Below are 18,206 nucleotides of genomic sequence, written 5' to 3'. Positions count from 1 at the left end.
CAGTGTGGTCTGGAGCCAGGGCCTGGTGTGGGCTGGAGGCAGGGTGCTAGTGTGGTCTGGAGCCAGGACCTGGCACGGCTGGAGGCTGGGCCCCAGTGTGGTCTGCGTGGGAAGACAATTGTTCTGAACTTTTATTTCCGCAATGCTGGCCATTCTATTTCTCCATTTTCTAAGATCTTGTAAGTAAAGAAGCTGTACCTGGGTATCTTTGTACCTAAGTGGTGCGGTAAGTGGCGACGTATACTTTTCGCTGTACTCATTGAGCATATGTGACAGCAAAGGATAACTCTAATTCAATTTAATTCTTACTTCCGTGAAGTCTTATTCTTTCGTTTTCAGAATTTCTTATCTCTCCCTGTTTGTTATGAGTTATTATGAGTTATGTGTTATTTATTTATTGTCTACAGAAAGATTAAGATAAAAAATTACTTATATATAGAAAGATATGGTGGAAAGTGTTCTGTCACCACATTATGGATAAAAGGCACTAGTTAGACTATCACAGTTGGAATACTGTGAACAGTTTTGGGTCCCCTTACCTAAGGAAAGATATACTGGCATTGGAGGCAGCTCAGAGGTAGTTCACTAGGTTTATTCTGGGCATGGAGATATTGTCTAATGAGGAGAGGCTGAGTAGGTTGGGCACCTACTCGCTGGAGTTCAGTAGAATTAGAGATGACCTTATTGAAACATTTAAGGTTCTTAGGGGACTTGACAAGACAATTGCTAACAGGTAGCTTCCCCTTGTGAGAGAGTCTAGAATCAGAGGGCATAATCTCAGAGGAAGAGGTCACCCACTTACAAAAATGAGGAGTAATTTCTTATATCACAGACTTGTGAATTCTTTCCCACAGAGAGCTGTCGAGGCTGGGTCATTGAATATATTCAAGGGTGAGACAGACAGATTTTTAATCAGTAAGGGAATCATAGGCTGTTGTGAAAAGGCAGTGAATGGTAGAGGAGTGCTGATGGGCTGAATGGTCTAACTCTGTTTCTATGTCTTTGGTCTAAGCGTCAATAAATTTAAATGTGGTGTATCTGGCACCATGTCATTTCTTGGCATTTTTTGTCTGAATATTTCCAACAGTTTCAGTTCAGGTTGATTAGTAAAAGAACCAGAGTGGGAAATGATTTAACTCAGTGAGTTGCTGTGATAGAACACATGGAAAGAGTGGTGGATGCGGATTCAACAATAACTCTCGAAAAGGGATGGGGATAGATAGATCTCGAAAGGAAAAAATAAATGCAGGTCATGAGTTATAAGCAGAGAATTGAGACTAACAGAATGGGTCTGTCAAAGAGCCAAGAGAGACACAATGGGCTTTAAGATTTAATAAATGTTTGTCAAATTACGTTAAAATAAAAGCAGACAAACTGCTCAGAAAGCAGACTCTGGTCATAAATCAATAGTGTGATATTGGTCATGTGATGAGTTGTGAAGGTTTGGTGGATGTCCCATTCTGGAGCTCATTCTGTTATACTAATTGAACTAAACTACAGAGTTGTCCAACAGATTCCCAGCCGAGCTATGAAGACTTAGTTTTTGTCTCCTCAGCTGTAACCACTCTAACTCCACACAGAGATCTATTGAACTAATGAAGAGACTAACTTGGTTAGGGTTCCATCACACTTAGAGCATAGAAACATGCTACTCAACAAAACTAGCCATCAATGTTATCAAGATATTATCAAGATATCCTTGTATTCCTTTCTTTCTAGCATTCCTCTGTAGCGTTCAATTAAGTTGCACTTCTGAAGCATGACACAACATCTGTGATTGATACATACCCAAAAAGACCACAGAAAAATAATATTAGCTACTGAAGTTAATTCCAATTAATTGACAGCCCAAAAATAAAGCTTCTTAAAAGGGATGGGTTACAAAGGAAGATTACAGAAGCTTAAGCTATTTATTCAGGGAATGCAGAAGCTTAAGCTAAGCTATTTATTCAGGAAACATTGAGGCTAAGGGAATCACATCTAAAACATATTAAAGAGAAGTCTCTTGTAGCATCACTCACAGATGATGTAATTTGCAAAGAAATTGCCTACCCTGAGCCCTTGTATCATGTTCAGTATTGAATGCCCTGCTTGCTCTTTGAGATGAGGTTGGTTGATGTGTCAACTTTGTTTTACCCAACCCTTGGAAATAACTATAAACCAATAATAGATATCAATGGAGCAATTTATTAGTCTGACAAAGGTATCAGTGGCTATAAATAAACATTGAAGTAAAGAACAGAATGATTTAGTGTAATGACCCAGCTTACCTTTGCTATCAGTGGAATGCTGGGAAGTCGTGATACTCCATCAAGTGGGAGCTGCTCATGGATTGTTTTCGATTTGGACCTATAGAAAAACAGAAGTCTGAATGAAAGTTGTATGTGGTTAAAATTGAAACATGCAACTTCTTCAGTGTCAACAGACAGGATAGCCCATTAGGGGTTGAATTGTTTAACACCAAATAACCTGTGACTGTCAGAACCCTATTTTCCATCTGATACAGGTATCAAATATGCACAGGCTTTGGGATGGTTACAGATGGACTGCAAACCTGTTGCATAAAATTTGTGAGATGCTCAGACCCTGCCAGGATCAAGGATTTGTCATCACTCAGAAACCCCTGTTTCTGCCACTTCTTCAACTTTTTAAAGCTAAATCCTGGCATTCAGATGGGCAATCGGCCAACACAGTGCAAGAATAGAAGCTCACAGGGTGTCACATCTCATAACATCACTTGCTTCAGTAATAATACATGACTGCTCATTATAACAAAGGTTACTGTTAATCTGGGTTAAAGAAACCATTTTGCAGTAGTTTCTTACGTCAAATTACAACCATGTGAATGCACGGTTCTTAAATGGAGAAGCCACAAAAATGCAACTGTGCATTAATATCTAACTTAGAGAAAGGATTGCATTTATGTAGTGCTTTTCACAACTACAGCATCTCCCAAAGTGCATTAGAGCTCATGAAGTGCTTCTGAGGAGTGTTCACTGTTGTAGTGTAAGACACATGGTAACCAATTTGCACACAGCAAGCTCCCACAAACAGCAGTATGACCTTTTGTTAGTGATGTTCGTTCAGCGATATTAATCTAAACACCAGGTACAATTGCCCTGTCTCCTTTGAAACAATCAGATGCCCATGTCAGATGGCTAACAAAGCCTCTGCTTAATATCTCTTCCAAAAGACTGTCCCTTCGGTAATGCAGCACAACCTCAGCACTGCACAGGAGCATCTGCACTGAGTTCTCCTGGAATGGAACTTGAACTCACAACCTCTTGGCTTACTGGCATAACTGCTACTAAGCATGTCAAGCCTAGGCTCACTTGCAACCAGCTGACACACTTAGTAGCATTACCCCATGAACATGCAGAATAAAACAGTAGATCTGTTGGCTTACTGTGGGCAAATTCATTGGAGATCTGCTAGTGAATTAAAGGAAATGACATGGTCTTGTTGCACTTGTGTATCACACAGCAGAGCTTGCTTCTGTTACCTGAGTATGATCCTCAAATACTCTTGCCCATCAGTATCGTCATACTTGACTGAAATCACCAGGTTTCCAATAACACTGCACGAGGTATAAAAATTCAAATGCTCCTAAAAGAATGAAAAGTGTTATTCATATCTTGCTAAAGAGTTTGTTCCGGTCTGAATTAAGGAGGTCACCTCCCCAGATACGTATTACATTAAAGGATGTGCTTTTCATTCTTTCTAATCTCAAGATAAATATCTTTTGACTGACAAGCAAATATGGTTTGTTGTGGAAAAGCAGGGATTTCCCAATAATCTGTTGGCAACTTGAGGTCGCACAATTATATATCAGGTCTGTGCAGCTGTCTTTCTGCACGCCCGCACATGTTTAATTGAGCTGATTTAATTTTTGTTTATCTACATGGTGTGCAAAGATTTTCATCTCACATACCTCCCTAGGTTTTTTTTTGGCATGTTATTGCACAGGCATGATTTGGGGATCTCCCCTGGCATTGCTCATCGATGAGGAGGAATGGCTTCCAACACTGGCTTGAAGTACAGGAGTCATGTGATCGAGTGTACACTTGCGCAAATGCTAGAATGTAGCTGTTCACTTGGCTGTCTTGATCTGGAATGCACTGTCCAAAAGGGTGTTGGAGGCAGATTCCATAATACTTTCAAAATGCATTTGGTATTTAACAGACCAATATCCATATGTTGAGTGAGGTAGCAAAAGACTTAGAGATTTAGAAGGATGTTGTTGTAAATCTATAGCTTTAGCATAAACATCAGTTTCCACATTTCCCTGCTGGAGCCTTTCCCTGTCTAGAAGCAATTCCCCACTGGGGCAGGACTACTTTAAACAGCAGACTAGGCCTCATTTAACATCTCACCAGAAAGATGACAATTCCGACACTAATACTGCCTTAGTGCATTCACTGGAGTTCCAGACTAGCTTCTTCTTTGCTCAGCTCTCTGATGTGAGACATAAATCCATAGCCTTCTTAACTAGGGAACTACGGTGCTACTAACTAAGCCACAGCACAGAAGGAGTAATCCATGGAGTTTCGTCATAAATTAATTTCTGCCTGAGGACAACAACCTGTTCTCATTACTCATTTGTTTTCCATTTATTGATTAATAGGATGTGGCACAACCAGTACTTATTGACCATGGAAGATTTTATTATTCACTCGTGGGACATAGGTGTTGTTGGGTGGGCCAGCATTTATTGCCCGTCCCTAGTTGCCCTTGAGAAGGTGGTGGTGATCTGCCTTCTTGAACCGCTGCAGTCCGTGTGCAGTGGTTGGACTCACAATGCCATCAGGGAGGGAATTCCAGGATGTTGACTTAGTAATAGTGAAGGAACCATGATATATTTCCAAGACAGACTGGGCAGTGGCTTGGAGGGGAACTTGTAGGTGGTGATGTTTCCTTCTATCTGCTGCTTTTCTCCATGTAGATGAAAGTGGTCAAGTTGGTGTCTAAGGATCTTTGGGGAATTTCTGCAGTGCCTCTTGTAGACAGCACATACTGCTGCTGGTGAGTGTTGGTGGTGGAGGGAATGGATGCTTGTAGATGTGGTGCTAATCAAGTTGGCTGCTTTGTTCTGGATGGTATCAAGCTTCTTGAGTGTTGTTGGAGCTGCGCCCATCCAGGCAAGTGGGGAGTATTCCATCACACTCCTGATTTGTGCCTTGTAAATGGTGTACAGGCTTGGGGAGTCAGGAGGTGAGTGACTCGCCACAGTACTCCTGACTTCTGATCTGCTCTTGTAGCCACTGTGTTTATGTGGAAGGTCCAGTTGAGTTCCTAGTCAGTGGTAACCTCCCCAGAAAATTGATAGTAGGGGATTCAGTAATGGCAACACCATTGGATGTGAAAGGGTACTGATTAGATTGTCTCTTATTGAATATGGTCATTGCCTGGCATTTGTGTGGGGCAAATGTTACTTACCATTTGTCAGCCCAAGCCTGGATATTATCTAGATCGTATTGCATTTGGATATGGATTGCTTCAGTATCTGAGGAGGCACGAATGGTGCTGAACACTGTACAATCATTGGCGAACATCCCAGTTCTGACCTTATGATGGAGGGAAGGTCATTGATGAAGATGGTTGGGCTGAGGACACTACCCTGAGAAGCTGTGTGCTGCCTTCCTGAACCATTGCAGTACATGTGGTGTATTATTATTTGCCCAGTTAGGTTCTAATGTCAACAAAAATTTGTATAGCTTTAAGATTGATTCATATTTCTATTGTGCTTTTGTTAAGAAAGGAAGGATTTAACTTCATTGTTAAGATCTGTGAGTAGTGAGGGGTGTCTGGAAATGTACTTGGATGCATTTAAACAAATCTTTTAAGGACCCTTAAAGTGACTAGTTCAGTGCTTTTAAAAGTTAAGGGTGGAAGAGAAGAAAAGATTATGCTGTTGTCCTATAGCACAGGGAGACAGAGACAGAAACAGTTTCCTTTGGAAAGGAAGAACCATACAGAGAGTCAATGAGTGTGCAGGTTTCTTTCAGATTAGAGCAGGCCAATCAGGGAGAAAGAACCTATAGTGTGGCAGTACAGGTTCGCAGTCTCCATAAGAATAAGGACAAGAGAAAAAGAAACATTTGGTATCAGTAAGTGAACGTTCGGAAATCTAAGGCTATAGATGAGGTGTTCAAGGAATCAAGGTTAAGAAGTAAGTCAGAGGAGCAGGAAAGTTGACGTTTCGGGTCAGGACCCTTCTTCATTTCTGAAGAAGGGTCCCAACGCAAAACGTCAGCTTTCCTGCTCCTCTGATGCTGCCTGGCCTGCTGTGTTCCTCCAGCTCCACACTGTGTTATCTCAGACTCCAGCATCTGCAGTTCTTGTTGTCTGTAAGAAGTAAATCAGCTGTGTTAGCAATTTGTTCAAGTGTCTCATGAAGAGACATGAACAAAAGAAGATATCATCGAATGGATGCAGAGGTTTTCCAGGAAAAAAACCAATCCCTGCTCACTGAACACGGAACTTTAAAGTAGAAACTAGGTGATCTTTCATTGTGGTTTGAGTATCTCTGAGGTTGTTGTTGTGGATAAATGAGTTAAACATTTATTGCCAATATTTGTATTATGTCTGGTTTCTCTTTCATCATGCAAATTTTCCCCTTCAAGTGCTTATTCAATAGCCTGTTGAAAGCACTTTTGAGATTGAGTGGAGCAGGATGGCCAGTGTGCCAGGAGCAGAACAGGGATGATTGTTGTACTGGCGTTTGATGTGGGTGGTCAGCGGCTTACGAGCCTGGTTAGACCACGTGTAGAAGCCCCCCGCATTGATCTACTCAAGCCCTTTATAGAAAAACTGTAACGTTTATCACTTTACCCTTATTTCTTACATTTCTAACTTATACTATGAATAACTGTAAGGTAATGTAACCTCTACTTTATTTCTCAATTTTGTATCTAAAATTTGTACCTAGGTACTTTGTACCTGAGATGGTGCTGTGTGGGGCAACTTTGTAAACTTTTCTGTGTATTTGAGTACAACCAACAATAAACCTAATTCTGACTTTTACTTCTTCCATCCTGCAGGCAGCACATTCCAGAGCATTAAACAAAGAAACCCAAGCCTCATCTGGTCAAAGAGAGAACAAAAGGTTAAATGTACCCTATCAAATGTCTATGGGGAAAGGGCACTTTCGAAGTGCTATCACAGACATGCTTGGCTGAATGGCCTCCTGTATGCCGTATGAGTTTAAGATTTTTTTTACATCACGCGGCTAGTATCCTTCAACTCATGGATGGACTCTGAACAAATATCTTGAGTGACAAGATCTGCGCTCAGGAATTTTCACAAGAAAAGGCTATAATTATGTCCAATGCCAAAAATATAGTTCAGGAAAGGAATGTGTGTAAAGAGATAAGTAGTTGTGTAGCTTCAGGGTAAACTATGCTGAGCTTGTGCTAACTGTTGTGCGGCATTTGGAGTAGCTCTACTTGTCTGAAACATGGTTGCTGTTGATGCAATGTGCTAAATGTGAACAATGCTCCATCCCTCATGTTGATGAGGTGAAAACAATCATTTTGAATAAAACAAGATACAGCAATGTTATTTATACACATTCGATTTCAATTAACTGTTGCCAAATAATTTCTTTAACATCCACTCCACATAATGGAACTTCGATTTCTGGTACGACAGCAGCAGAGTAGGATGCTCCAGCTCCAAAGTTTCTCTGTTCCGCCCATTCTTTTTCTCCTTTTCTCCCTCTCTCCTCCCTTCTCCCACCCCGGTCCCAGCCTCCGACTTCTAGCCTCCGAAGGGGATACATCAGCGACTAGAGGCCCGGTGCGGAGGGTACAGCAGTGGCCCGGTGCGGAGCGAGATACAGCCGGTAGTCAGACCACATGGAGTCCCCCTGCTCTGGTCTGTTGTGGTGGGACCTTGGAGACAGACTCTGATGTTTGTTGCTTTAACTTTGCTTCTTGTTTTTTCTGACCTATGGTCATACTGCGTATAGCTATAACGTAACACTTGTTTCTTCATTTCTCTATTCTGTAACTAAGGATTGTACTTAAGTACACTCGTACCTAAGATGGAGCTGTAGGTGGCAACTTATACACTTTTCATTGTACTTGTTTGAGTACATGTGACAATAAAGCTAATTCAACTCAATTCAATTCTTATGCATATCTATATGACTTTGGAACAGGAGTAGGCCATTTGTCCTTTCAAGCCTAACATATATGTCTTATATATTTCCTAATCCTGCGCTAGTTCCTGACCAGCTGCTGGTTCATTCCTGGAGCACCACAGAAATGACATTTCACTGCAGATGGGATCATCTCACAAGACTTGCAAATCAAAACTTGGTAGCAATATTAATAGCTAAGGCAATCGCTCTCAAAATGATTCCAAGAACTTTAACAAAACATGATTGGTACTGCTTGTTTTTTTTTTGATTGATAATTTCATTGTGTACAGCAGGCAAGCTGCATGACAATCCAATCACTTCCTGTTTCACTGACCTTATTGAGGAAGTGCTTCCTGTAGGCTCTGGCGGTACTGTTGCATTCCAGCTTGTACCCAAAGGTGCTGGGACTCAGGTTCTCCACCGCGTCCTCCTCACAAAAACTACTCTCAGATGACGTTGGGGTAGTGACATTCTCCATTCCCTCAATCCAGTAGCCTCCAAACTGGGGGAGGATAATGGACTGATATGGTCCTTGTTTCTCGATGACCTGGATAACATAGTGTTCATTCCATTCATTAATCCTCAGGCATCCTTTCCAGAAGCTGGGTGTTCACAGATGGTTTAGCATTTTAATTCTCCTCTGAAGAGTTTTACTGAAGGATGTTTCAGGGACACATTTATTGACTACCACTGCCTGGCCATTAACCTGATGAGGAGGACCCGTTATCCATTGTAGAAACCCAGTGATTTTCTGAAAATAGGCAAGTGGTGTTTGATCTACCCCACTATTTGGCCAACCAGGTGCAGCCAGGATGGATTTTTTTTTTGGATAGGGATACCACCTTGACAGAAAAGTACACCTCAAGCTTCCCATTGCAAAGGGCAAATTTTCTAGACTGGCTGCAAAAGGCTGGGAGGAGGCAAGTGACCCTGTCCAGAAAGGAAACATTTCCGCGTCCCCTGAAGGAAAATCACTGGGGCTTTGGTGAATTTTGATCATTCAAATGTTTCTCATTCTGGTCTCATAATATGCGCCCTGCAACACCCAATGAGGGACATCTGGCAGGAAAATGAATTTCAGTTGACCACTTTATGGCAAATACCAAAACTTGTGATTTGCTCAAAACCCACAGATGGCAATCTTAAACGTGAAGAAAGAAATTAGTGGCGTAAGAGACATTTGAAACTTTTGAGTGAGCTTAGGACATAGGAACAGCAGTAGGTCATTTGGCCCATTGAATCTGCTCCACCATTCAATGAAGTCATATCTCATCTGGTCAACCTCAACTCCACTTTCCTGCCTTATTCCCATAAACCTTAATTCTGTACTGATTAAGGGAGGGGATGAAATGGTAAAATCAATCAACGCCAAGATCTAGATATTATGAAATATCTACAAATTAGATAGTTGTAAATACTTCATGAGTTCCCTCATTTTCTAAAAGCAAGCCTCTCTGAATATATTCTTAGAGAGTTTAAGATAGACTTACCTCATCGATACTGGGATAGGGGATGTAATCATCCTGGTAAAAACAAGAACACATATGAAACTGTGTAAGTTGAAGGCAAAATTATCTACTTAAATACAGTATGTGGTAAAATCTCCAACATGGACGGTTTCCTTTTCCTATCAACCTGCAGAAAGGGTGTCAGCATTCATTGTTGGCTAGATATTTAAAACCCCTCGTGTCTTAATTCTGCGCAAGTCCTGCAACTAGCCCACGCATTAAAACAAGAAGCTAGAGGTTATGAACATAACATAAACCTGGCAAGGAATTGAGAAGAAGCAAAAGAGTGGGAGGACATCTGTGTGGTAGCAGAAACACCAACATTGGCCACCTTGACCAACTGGTCTGTCCCTGCATTCCAGATGCAGTAGAATGAATGTCCCATTTTGTATAAAACAACAGGTCACAACTGATTAATGTTAAATGGGTAACAAAATCTGCTGTTTTTCTGACCATCAGGTAACTGCTCCCTAATTAGAGCTACAAACCAAATTCCAAGTTGGAGCATGTTGGAGCAGAAGGTGGCATTTAGCAACTCATGCCTGTTCCACCATTGATGGAAATTACGGACTTAACTCTACATACCTGCCTTTGCCACATATTCGTTAGGATTTATGATTCTCCAAAATATATTAATCCCATATTTAAAGTTGCTAATTTGAGTAATTGCAGAATTGCCATTTGCAAGAAGGGAATTCCAAACTTTGTGTTGAGAATTATTTCCTAATTCCACTCCTTGAAGAGGTTTGGCACTAATTTTTTAGACTATTCCCCCAGCCAATGCGCAATAATAATTTCAATCTGAAATGGCCCAGCAAGCCACTGAGTTCAAGTGCAATTAGGGACAGGCAAGAAATGTTGCCCTAGCCAGTGATGCCTCTATGCCATGAAAGAATCTTTAAAAAAAAATTCCCTTTATTACCTTGAACATTTCAATCAAATCACCTCTTAATCTTTTACATTCCCAGGAATACAACATCAGTTTGAGTATTCTCTGATCGTACGTTAAACCCTTGAAGGTCAGGTATCATTCTGGTAAACAGAAACTGCAATCCCTCCAAGGCCAATATATCCTTCCTAAAATGTGGTGCGCCAAAACCTCACGGTATGTGCTCCCCAATTTCTGCCCCACACCACCCAAACAGCGTTAGCGGGAAACAGAAGCCCCTGGTATTGGCTGCCCCCACAGAACTGATTGGCTGGACTGGCTACTTTCCTCCATCACTTGGCAGGAAGTCCCACATCGCAGACCTATCGGCCAATCTGATTGACACTTGGGAAGGCAGCGAAACCTGCTGTGGGGCTCGGACTGAGTTACGACTGTTACGTCCCACTGTAACAGACAGACCGCCCCTTTTCCCCATCTCCCCTGTTCTTGAGGGCACCCTTCCATCTCCCCCTTGCCCCCCCATCAACGCCTACCCCCTGGCCACCACCACCAGTGCTCTCACAGAGTGGTCATGACAATTTTCAGGCCTTAAAATTGGGTCACGGTGGGAAAAGTATTTGGGAAACACTTCCTTTCCTGTTTGATATTATTTTCTTTTGGCAGCAAGTTGGGTGGTGGAGGTGGATGGCAACAGCCTAGTGGTATTATCACTGGACTGTTAATCCTGAGAACCAGGGAATGTTCTGGGGACTCAGGTTCAAATCCCTCCACAGCAGACAGTGGAATTTGAATCTTTATTGAAATTGAATTCAATAAAAAAGAATCCATTGTTGATTGCCAGGAAAAGCCCACTTGGTTCACTAATGCCCTTTAGGGAAGGAAATTGCCATCCTTACCTGGTCTAAGCTACATGTGACTCCAGATGCAATGTGGTTGACTTTAACTGGCCTCTGGGCAATTGGAGATGGGTAATAAATGCTAGCCCAGCCAGAGACACCCTCCTCCATGAACAAATAAAAAATAAATTGTTCTAATTGCTGTGATTTACTTGGGCTTCAATATTTTTTTCAAACAATGTATTCCCCATTAGGGCAGCACAGTGGCTCAGTGGTTAGCACTGCTACCTCACAGCACCAGGGACCTGGGTTCAATTCCAGCCTCAGGTGACTGTCTGTGTGGAGTTTGCACATTCTCCCCGCGTCTGCGTGGGTTTCCTCCAGGTGCTCCGGTTTCCTCCCACAGTCCAAAGATGTGCAGGTTAGGTGGATTGGCCATGCTAAATTGCCCATAGTGTCCAGGATGTGTAGGTTAGGTGGGTTAGATATGGGAATTGTAGGGGAACTGGTCTGGGTGGGATGCTCTTCAGAGCAGCTTGTTGGGCCGAATGGCCTGTTTTCACACTGTAGGAATTCTATTAGAGTCTATAGGTGTGAGACTGAAGAACACAGCAAGTCTGACAGTATCAGAGCAGCAAGAAAGTCAATATTTCAGCTTGGGTTTTCTATGGGGTACAGTGCCTAATAAAGGATTCCTGGAGTCAGATTAGTATCACCATATTTAAATAAGAGCTACAGTAAGTAACAAACCTTCAACCTGTTGCTCTTGTCCTTCTGCTCATCAAATTTTATAGTCTGTTGGAACCAAAAGAAAGTTGAGACTTGTTTGTAAGCAATAAAATGAGTTTACAGGTCAACCAACAATGCATATTCTATCCCGTATCTCAAAACCATGAGAACTACCATTGGGAAGAAACAGAGTTTTCTAGATAGCAGTATGGGTGTCCATTTCATAAATAATTCAGCAGAGGCAAATATTCCCTCATTTTCAGAGCATCACTCATCAGTCACTGATAGAGTTTGGGAAAACCGGCAGCAACGTATAATGTAAGGCTGGTGTTGGTATCCTCACAACGATCAGTTCCCTGTTTCATTGACGAGGTAGAAGAAGATGACTGGGAAAGATAACTAGATTTGTTAATGCCCATCCTATCCAACTCTGGACACTGACTTCCTCAACTGTTAGTAATGCAAACTTCTCTGAGAATGAAGTGAAAAAGAAAAAGAAATTCCCAGGCCAAATCCATGAGGTGCTCTACCAATGTTCCTCCTGGTTCCAAGAGCATTCATTTGCCGTGTCACTGCGCTCACATTCTGTTGACTCTTCACTCATTCACAGTGCCCACTCGCACTACCCTCCCCTCAGATATTGTGCTGAAGCAGCTGCAGGTGGAAGGAGGATGCGAATTGAACTCAGATGCAATGCCCATTCAGACATCTGAAAGATGTAAGTTAACCAATTGTACTTCAAATAGGCTTCTCCTGCATCATTGTGACAAACTGTATTTAAAAGTATGATCTTAGGAAATTAGAGAAAAATCATTATGCTGGGGAGGTGGGAAATTTTTCCATAATCTGTCCAGTTTCTGTTCTGGGGAATGTGTTGACCCTAGTGAGGCCATATTTAATAGCCATCCCTGGTTGCCCCAGAAAGGTAGTTAATGGACCTTCTCTTTGAATCATTGCAATCTTGAAAGTTTGTGGAAATGTACTGATAATGGTGTTAAATAGAGAATTTCTCAAAATTAGCCCAACGATAATGAAGGAATGGCAATAAACGATTGAAGCAGGTTGGTATATAATATCAAGGGAACGCTGACCATGATGGTATTCCTCTGACACTTGCAACGCTGTTCGAATTCACAGAAACAGAAGGTCCTATTGAATTAGTTATAATTTGAGTTTGGAAGCACTGCTTAAGCTTATGGATCTGTTATGTGGCACCTATAATTGTGAAAAACTTAGGTGATGAAATTATTATCGTAGTCAACATATTTGTCACGTTAAGATGTGTTGATTTAACTGCGATTGTTCCTAACTCCATTACATCCAGTACAGCGAATGCTGGCAACATTTGTTCTTACACATTTCCTGCATCGAAACCCAAGACAACATATTTCTCTTGGCATGAATTAAACATTTGCAGCTTCTAAACACCCAACCACACTCCAATTATAACTCAGCTATTTTGGAGATTACTAAACGAAATGCCCCATTAATTAACAAACCAAGCATATAGCATGATCCAGTTAGGTGATAGGTCGTGGTGTTAAAGCAAAGATGGTTAATGGTCTCAAACACTGCTGAGAGTTGGGTGTACAGTGCAGAACGGAGTCAAATCTCTTGGATAAAACCTGACCTTTTAATACTCAGGACTCTTAACAGTTGAACAATGCTCTACAAGACAGGATTGCTGCATTTAGTCACAATTTCTTGGAAAGCATTGATTTTGTTTAACAACTGATGTTAGATGATTAATTATAGTACAATGTGATGCTGAACTCAAGTCCTGGCACACGACCAGTGTCACTCTTATCTAGTGCTTTTCAACAGAAAGAGAAAGCTCGATCTCCCCCAAGGGTTTCATATTGGATTTCAGTCTTTGTTTTCACACAGCGAAGTGACAAAGTCAGGCTACGTTCCCTTTCGACCTTACCTCACGCCTTCAGTCTTGAGTTACGTTTTGATTACTCAAACTGCTGCCTTCTCTCTAGTTCCTTACGCTGAGCAAAACGGCAGGAGATAGTCAGGCTGAGGTAGAGAATGACCTTGTAAACTAATCTGCTGTCAGCGAAATCATTTAGGAGGTGTACATGTCGAAAACCAAAATGTATTGGGCGACACTATGGCTTTCCCTATTCCTAGGTTTTGGCTAGAAGAAGAAATTCTATCCAGAAAACTGCAGCTCAAGACTTGATAGTGCAAATGTAAGGATGGATAAATAACTTGGACCGCTGTTGATTGCTTTTGGGAATCAAGGAATATTTTATCTGAACGTATCAAATGGAAGTCAATGAGAGGGGAGATTATATACAGTCTGTTAAAGGAGCATTAGATGATAAAAGTTTTTGTTTGCTTGTGTGACAAGATTTTGAAATTTATTTTACAAATAAATTCTTATAATATATCCATACACAATACAGTGAGTTTCTGCTTTGCGTATTATCAGTGATTCCAGTACAATTTGCCCTCAAATCTGCATGTATTTTGAAAGGTGCTTCTGCCTTCTCGATTTCCACTCAAGCGTATTTGCACATCAAGGCTAAAATCTGCCATAAGCCAATGCAATTGGGCAGCTTTTTAAAATTTATGTTCTTTAAAAATACTTCAAATAATCCTCAGATATGTTTAAGGGTAAAGGGTAACTAAAGCAGCTGAAAAAATAGCTGCAAAAATCCTTTTAAATCACGTCAATCCTCCAACAGCGAGCAACTCGATTTTCAATTCCTGAAAATTGCTTTAAAAAAAGTATAGCATTGTTAGTTAGACTGGGGCGCAGTAGTCCATTGCTCAGTAAATTTTCGAAGAAATAACTGAAAATCCTTCAAAATGTACCTAATAGGAGCATTGTGCCTGATGGTTTGAGCTTAAATTTTTTTGCCTACTCAAAGATCTGCAAATGTGTGCAATGGTGAAAACTCCTGATGGTGATTAGTAGACAGAGATAGCTCTTCATATTCTACTTTCTTTCCTACCAGTATCGCAGGAATTGCACCGAAAAAGTTGTAGCAGGAATGTCAGGTCACAATATAGGCAGAAATATTATCCAACATAAAAGTAATGTTTATTTATTTATTCACTTTATTTATTTATTTACATATTTATTCATTCATTAGATGTGAACATTGCTGGCTAGACTGCCATTTGTTGCTCATCCACAACTGCCCTGGAGAAGGTAATACTGAACTCAGGTTTACAATGATGTTGCCGGAGTTGGAGGGTTTGAGCAATAGGGAGAGCCGAGTAGGCTGGGGCTATTTTCCCTGGAGCATCGGAGGCTGAGGGGGGCTGACCTTAAAAAAGTTTATAAAACCATCAGGGGCATGGATAGGGTGAACAGCAAAGGTCTTTTCCCCAGATTAGGGGAGTCCAAAACTAGAGGGCGTAGGTTTAAGGTGAGAGGGAAGATTTAAAAGGAATATAAGGTGCAACTTTTTCACACAGAGGGTGGTGCGTGTATGGAATGTGCTGCCAGCGGAAGTGGTGGACTCTGGTACAATTACAACATTTAAAAGACATCTGGATGGGTACATGAATAGGAAGGGTTTAGAGGGATATGGGCCAAATGCATGTAAATGGGACTAGATTAATTTAGGATATCTGGTTGGCATGGGTAATTTGGACGGCAGGGTCTGTTTCCATGCTCTGTGACTCTATGACTCTAATGGAAAAGGCTTAGGTATGGGCCAAACGCAGGCAAGTGGGAGCAGTTTGGTTTGGGAAACTCAGTCGGCGTGGACAAGTTGGACCAAAGGGTCTGTTTCCGTGCTGTGTGACACTGAGACTATGACAATGACTAACTGCTGCAGTAGGACACCCACAATGCTGTCAGGGAGTATCAAGATCTTCACCAAATGACAGTGAAGGAACGGGGATCCATTTCTACATCAGGATGGAGTGTTGTTCGAGGGGGAGTTTGCAGGTAGTGACGCTCCCTTGTATTTGCTTCCCTTGTCCTTCTAGTGGTAGCAATTCTGGGTTTAGAAGATGCTGCCGTTGGAGCCTTGGTGTGTTGCTGCAGTGCATCTTGTAGATGGTACACACATTGCTGCTACTGTGCATCGCTGGTGAAGGCAGTAAACATTGAAGGTGGTGGAACGGGTGCTAAGCAATCGGGCTGCTTTGTTACGAATGGCATCAGGTCTCTTGAGTGTTGTTGGAGCTGCAGGCAAGAGTATTCCATCACCACTTGAAAGGAATTTCTCCTCCAATCACATGGCCCTTCTTTCGCCCTGCCCATGTTTACTGATGACAGGCGAAACCGATCAGCAAGAAGACTCTGAGATTGGAGAAGTGGTGCTAATCTGAGCTGTGTTGGGGCATAAGGATGGAAATGCTCAGGGAGAGCACACACTTGCCAGATGGGGACGTGGAGGGAGGCAGCACATTTGCCAGGTCAGGCTGGTTGGATCAAGTCTGCTGGGTCAGACTGGGGAGCAGCCAGTCTGCCAGGTAAGGAACAAAATGGGTGGCTGGAAAGAGGCTAGGGGAGAAGCAAGTGACTGTAGAGGTGGGGGGAGGGAGGGCTATTGTCAAGGGGAGCCTGTTAACAAAGAAATACTTAGTTAACTGGGAGCCAGGATACCCTGAAACCACAGGTAATATATCATCGCAAATTGACGTCCTTTTAATGAAGTGTACGTCAGTCAATGAAAGAAAATTTTTCATGCTAAGCCATGTCTGTTGTCTTGTTCTAATTTAAATACTGGGTATCTAGGAAATGTAAGCTTTCCTTGTTTGTCATGGCTTTATGTTTAATGTCAGGTCAATGCTTATTGAAGATATTGATTAATTTTTCTAGTTCGGCTTCCGGGTGAGTCTAAATATCTCATTTGACAACACAAATGCAGAAATTAATTTTACTACATGACAGTATCTCACCTAATGAAGGAGTTAGTACAAACGGAAATGTAGATCCAGAAAATCAAAAATTAGCCAATGAGAAAACTCAAGGAGAGTCTGAGGGGGGAGAAAAACAATATTTTGACCCTGGATGACAGTAGAGGGTTCAGTGATGGTAAGGCCGTTGAATATCAACAAGCAATGGCTGGATTCTCTCTTGTTGGAAATGAACGTTTGCCTGGCACTTGTATTTTTCTTGGTACTTGTTGCTCCAAGCCTGGATGCTGCCAGATTTTACCACAAATGGGCATGGACTGCTTTATTATCAGAGGTGTAATGAGTGGTGCTGAACTATGTACAATCATTTGCAAATATCCCCACTTCTAACCTTATTCCAGAGCAAATTGGGTTGATGAAGCAGCTGAAGATGTTTGGCTCTAGTACGTTAACCTGAGGAACTTTTAATATACAATATATCAATATATACCTTAATATGCAGCACCCCTTTTTTCTTGTCTTTACCAATATGTGGTGGCATACTTTTGCTGCATAATCGGCATATGGTTTTGCCTATACACACATATCTATCTAGATTTTATCTCCAGGTTTCAGAGGGTCAGCATAAAGGTTTCAGCAACAAGAAGAGGCCAGCAGGAAGCAATAGCAGTCTATTAGAATAAAAAATAGTCAAAGGAAAATAACTACAAAAACAGAAGTTGCTGGAAAAGCTCAGCAGGTCTGGCAGCATCTGTGAAGAAAAAACAGTTATCATTTCAGGTCTGGTGACTCTTCCTTAGAACCGCTTCCTTCAAAAACATACTCGCGAATGAGGAAAACTGGGATAATAACAAGCATGACTTCGTAATTACTACTAAACACTGATCTAGAAAAGTTAACATATTTGTCACATGTGGAATTAAGAAAATACATTACAATAAATTGTTGAAAGTTTAATCACATTGCTGTTAGCTTCAATCCAAAATTTAGTCATTTGTTGCACTTTCAGGAAAAACAATTAAAGTGAAGAGCAAAAAAGGGCTACAACTTTCTAACCCGCTCTGTCTTTTCCTGCAACACTCTGATTTTATTGCAAAGTCTGCACCACAGACGTTTTTTTATATCCGGTGTCTCCTTTCTTCAAGGTCAGCAGCAAGCTCCATGCCTCCATTACTGGAGGAACAGAACTAACTTGACTTCAAATTTTCAGCTTATTGGATTTTCTTCCTTTATTCATTAATGGGATGAGGACGTCGCTGGCTAGGCAGCAT

At 41.5% G+C, this 18,206-nt stretch overlaps 1 protein-coding gene across 1 annotated transcript in view; it reads right to left on the bottom strand.

The window, feature by feature from the left end:
* rap1gap2a (RAP1 GTPase activating protein 2a) overlaps nt 1-18,206 on the bottom strand; it is a 276,300-nt gene that overhangs the window by 45,523 nt on the left and 212,571 nt on the right. The window contains exons 5-9 of the mRNA XM_048612744.1: nt 12,127-12,171; nt 9,634-9,666; nt 8,478-8,690; nt 3,503-3,606; nt 2,271-2,349 (exon numbers count right to left, since the gene is read on the bottom strand). Coding sequence (XP_048468701.1) covers nt 2,271-2,349; nt 3,503-3,606; nt 8,478-8,690; nt 9,634-9,666; nt 12,127-12,171 — 474 coding nt within the window. The remainder of the gene's footprint in view (nt 1-2,270; nt 2,350-3,502; nt 3,607-8,477; nt 8,691-9,633; nt 9,667-12,126; nt 12,172-18,206) is intronic.

The sequence above is a fragment of the Rhincodon typus genome, chromosome 26, assembly GCF_021869965.1.
Source record: "Rhincodon typus isolate 14 chromosome 26, sRhiTyp1.1, whole genome shotgun sequence".
Lineage (NCBI taxonomy): Eukaryota > Metazoa > Chordata > Chondrichthyes > Orectolobiformes > Rhincodontidae > Rhincodon > Rhincodon typus.
This window is presented reverse-complemented; position numbering and strand designations above follow the sequence as displayed.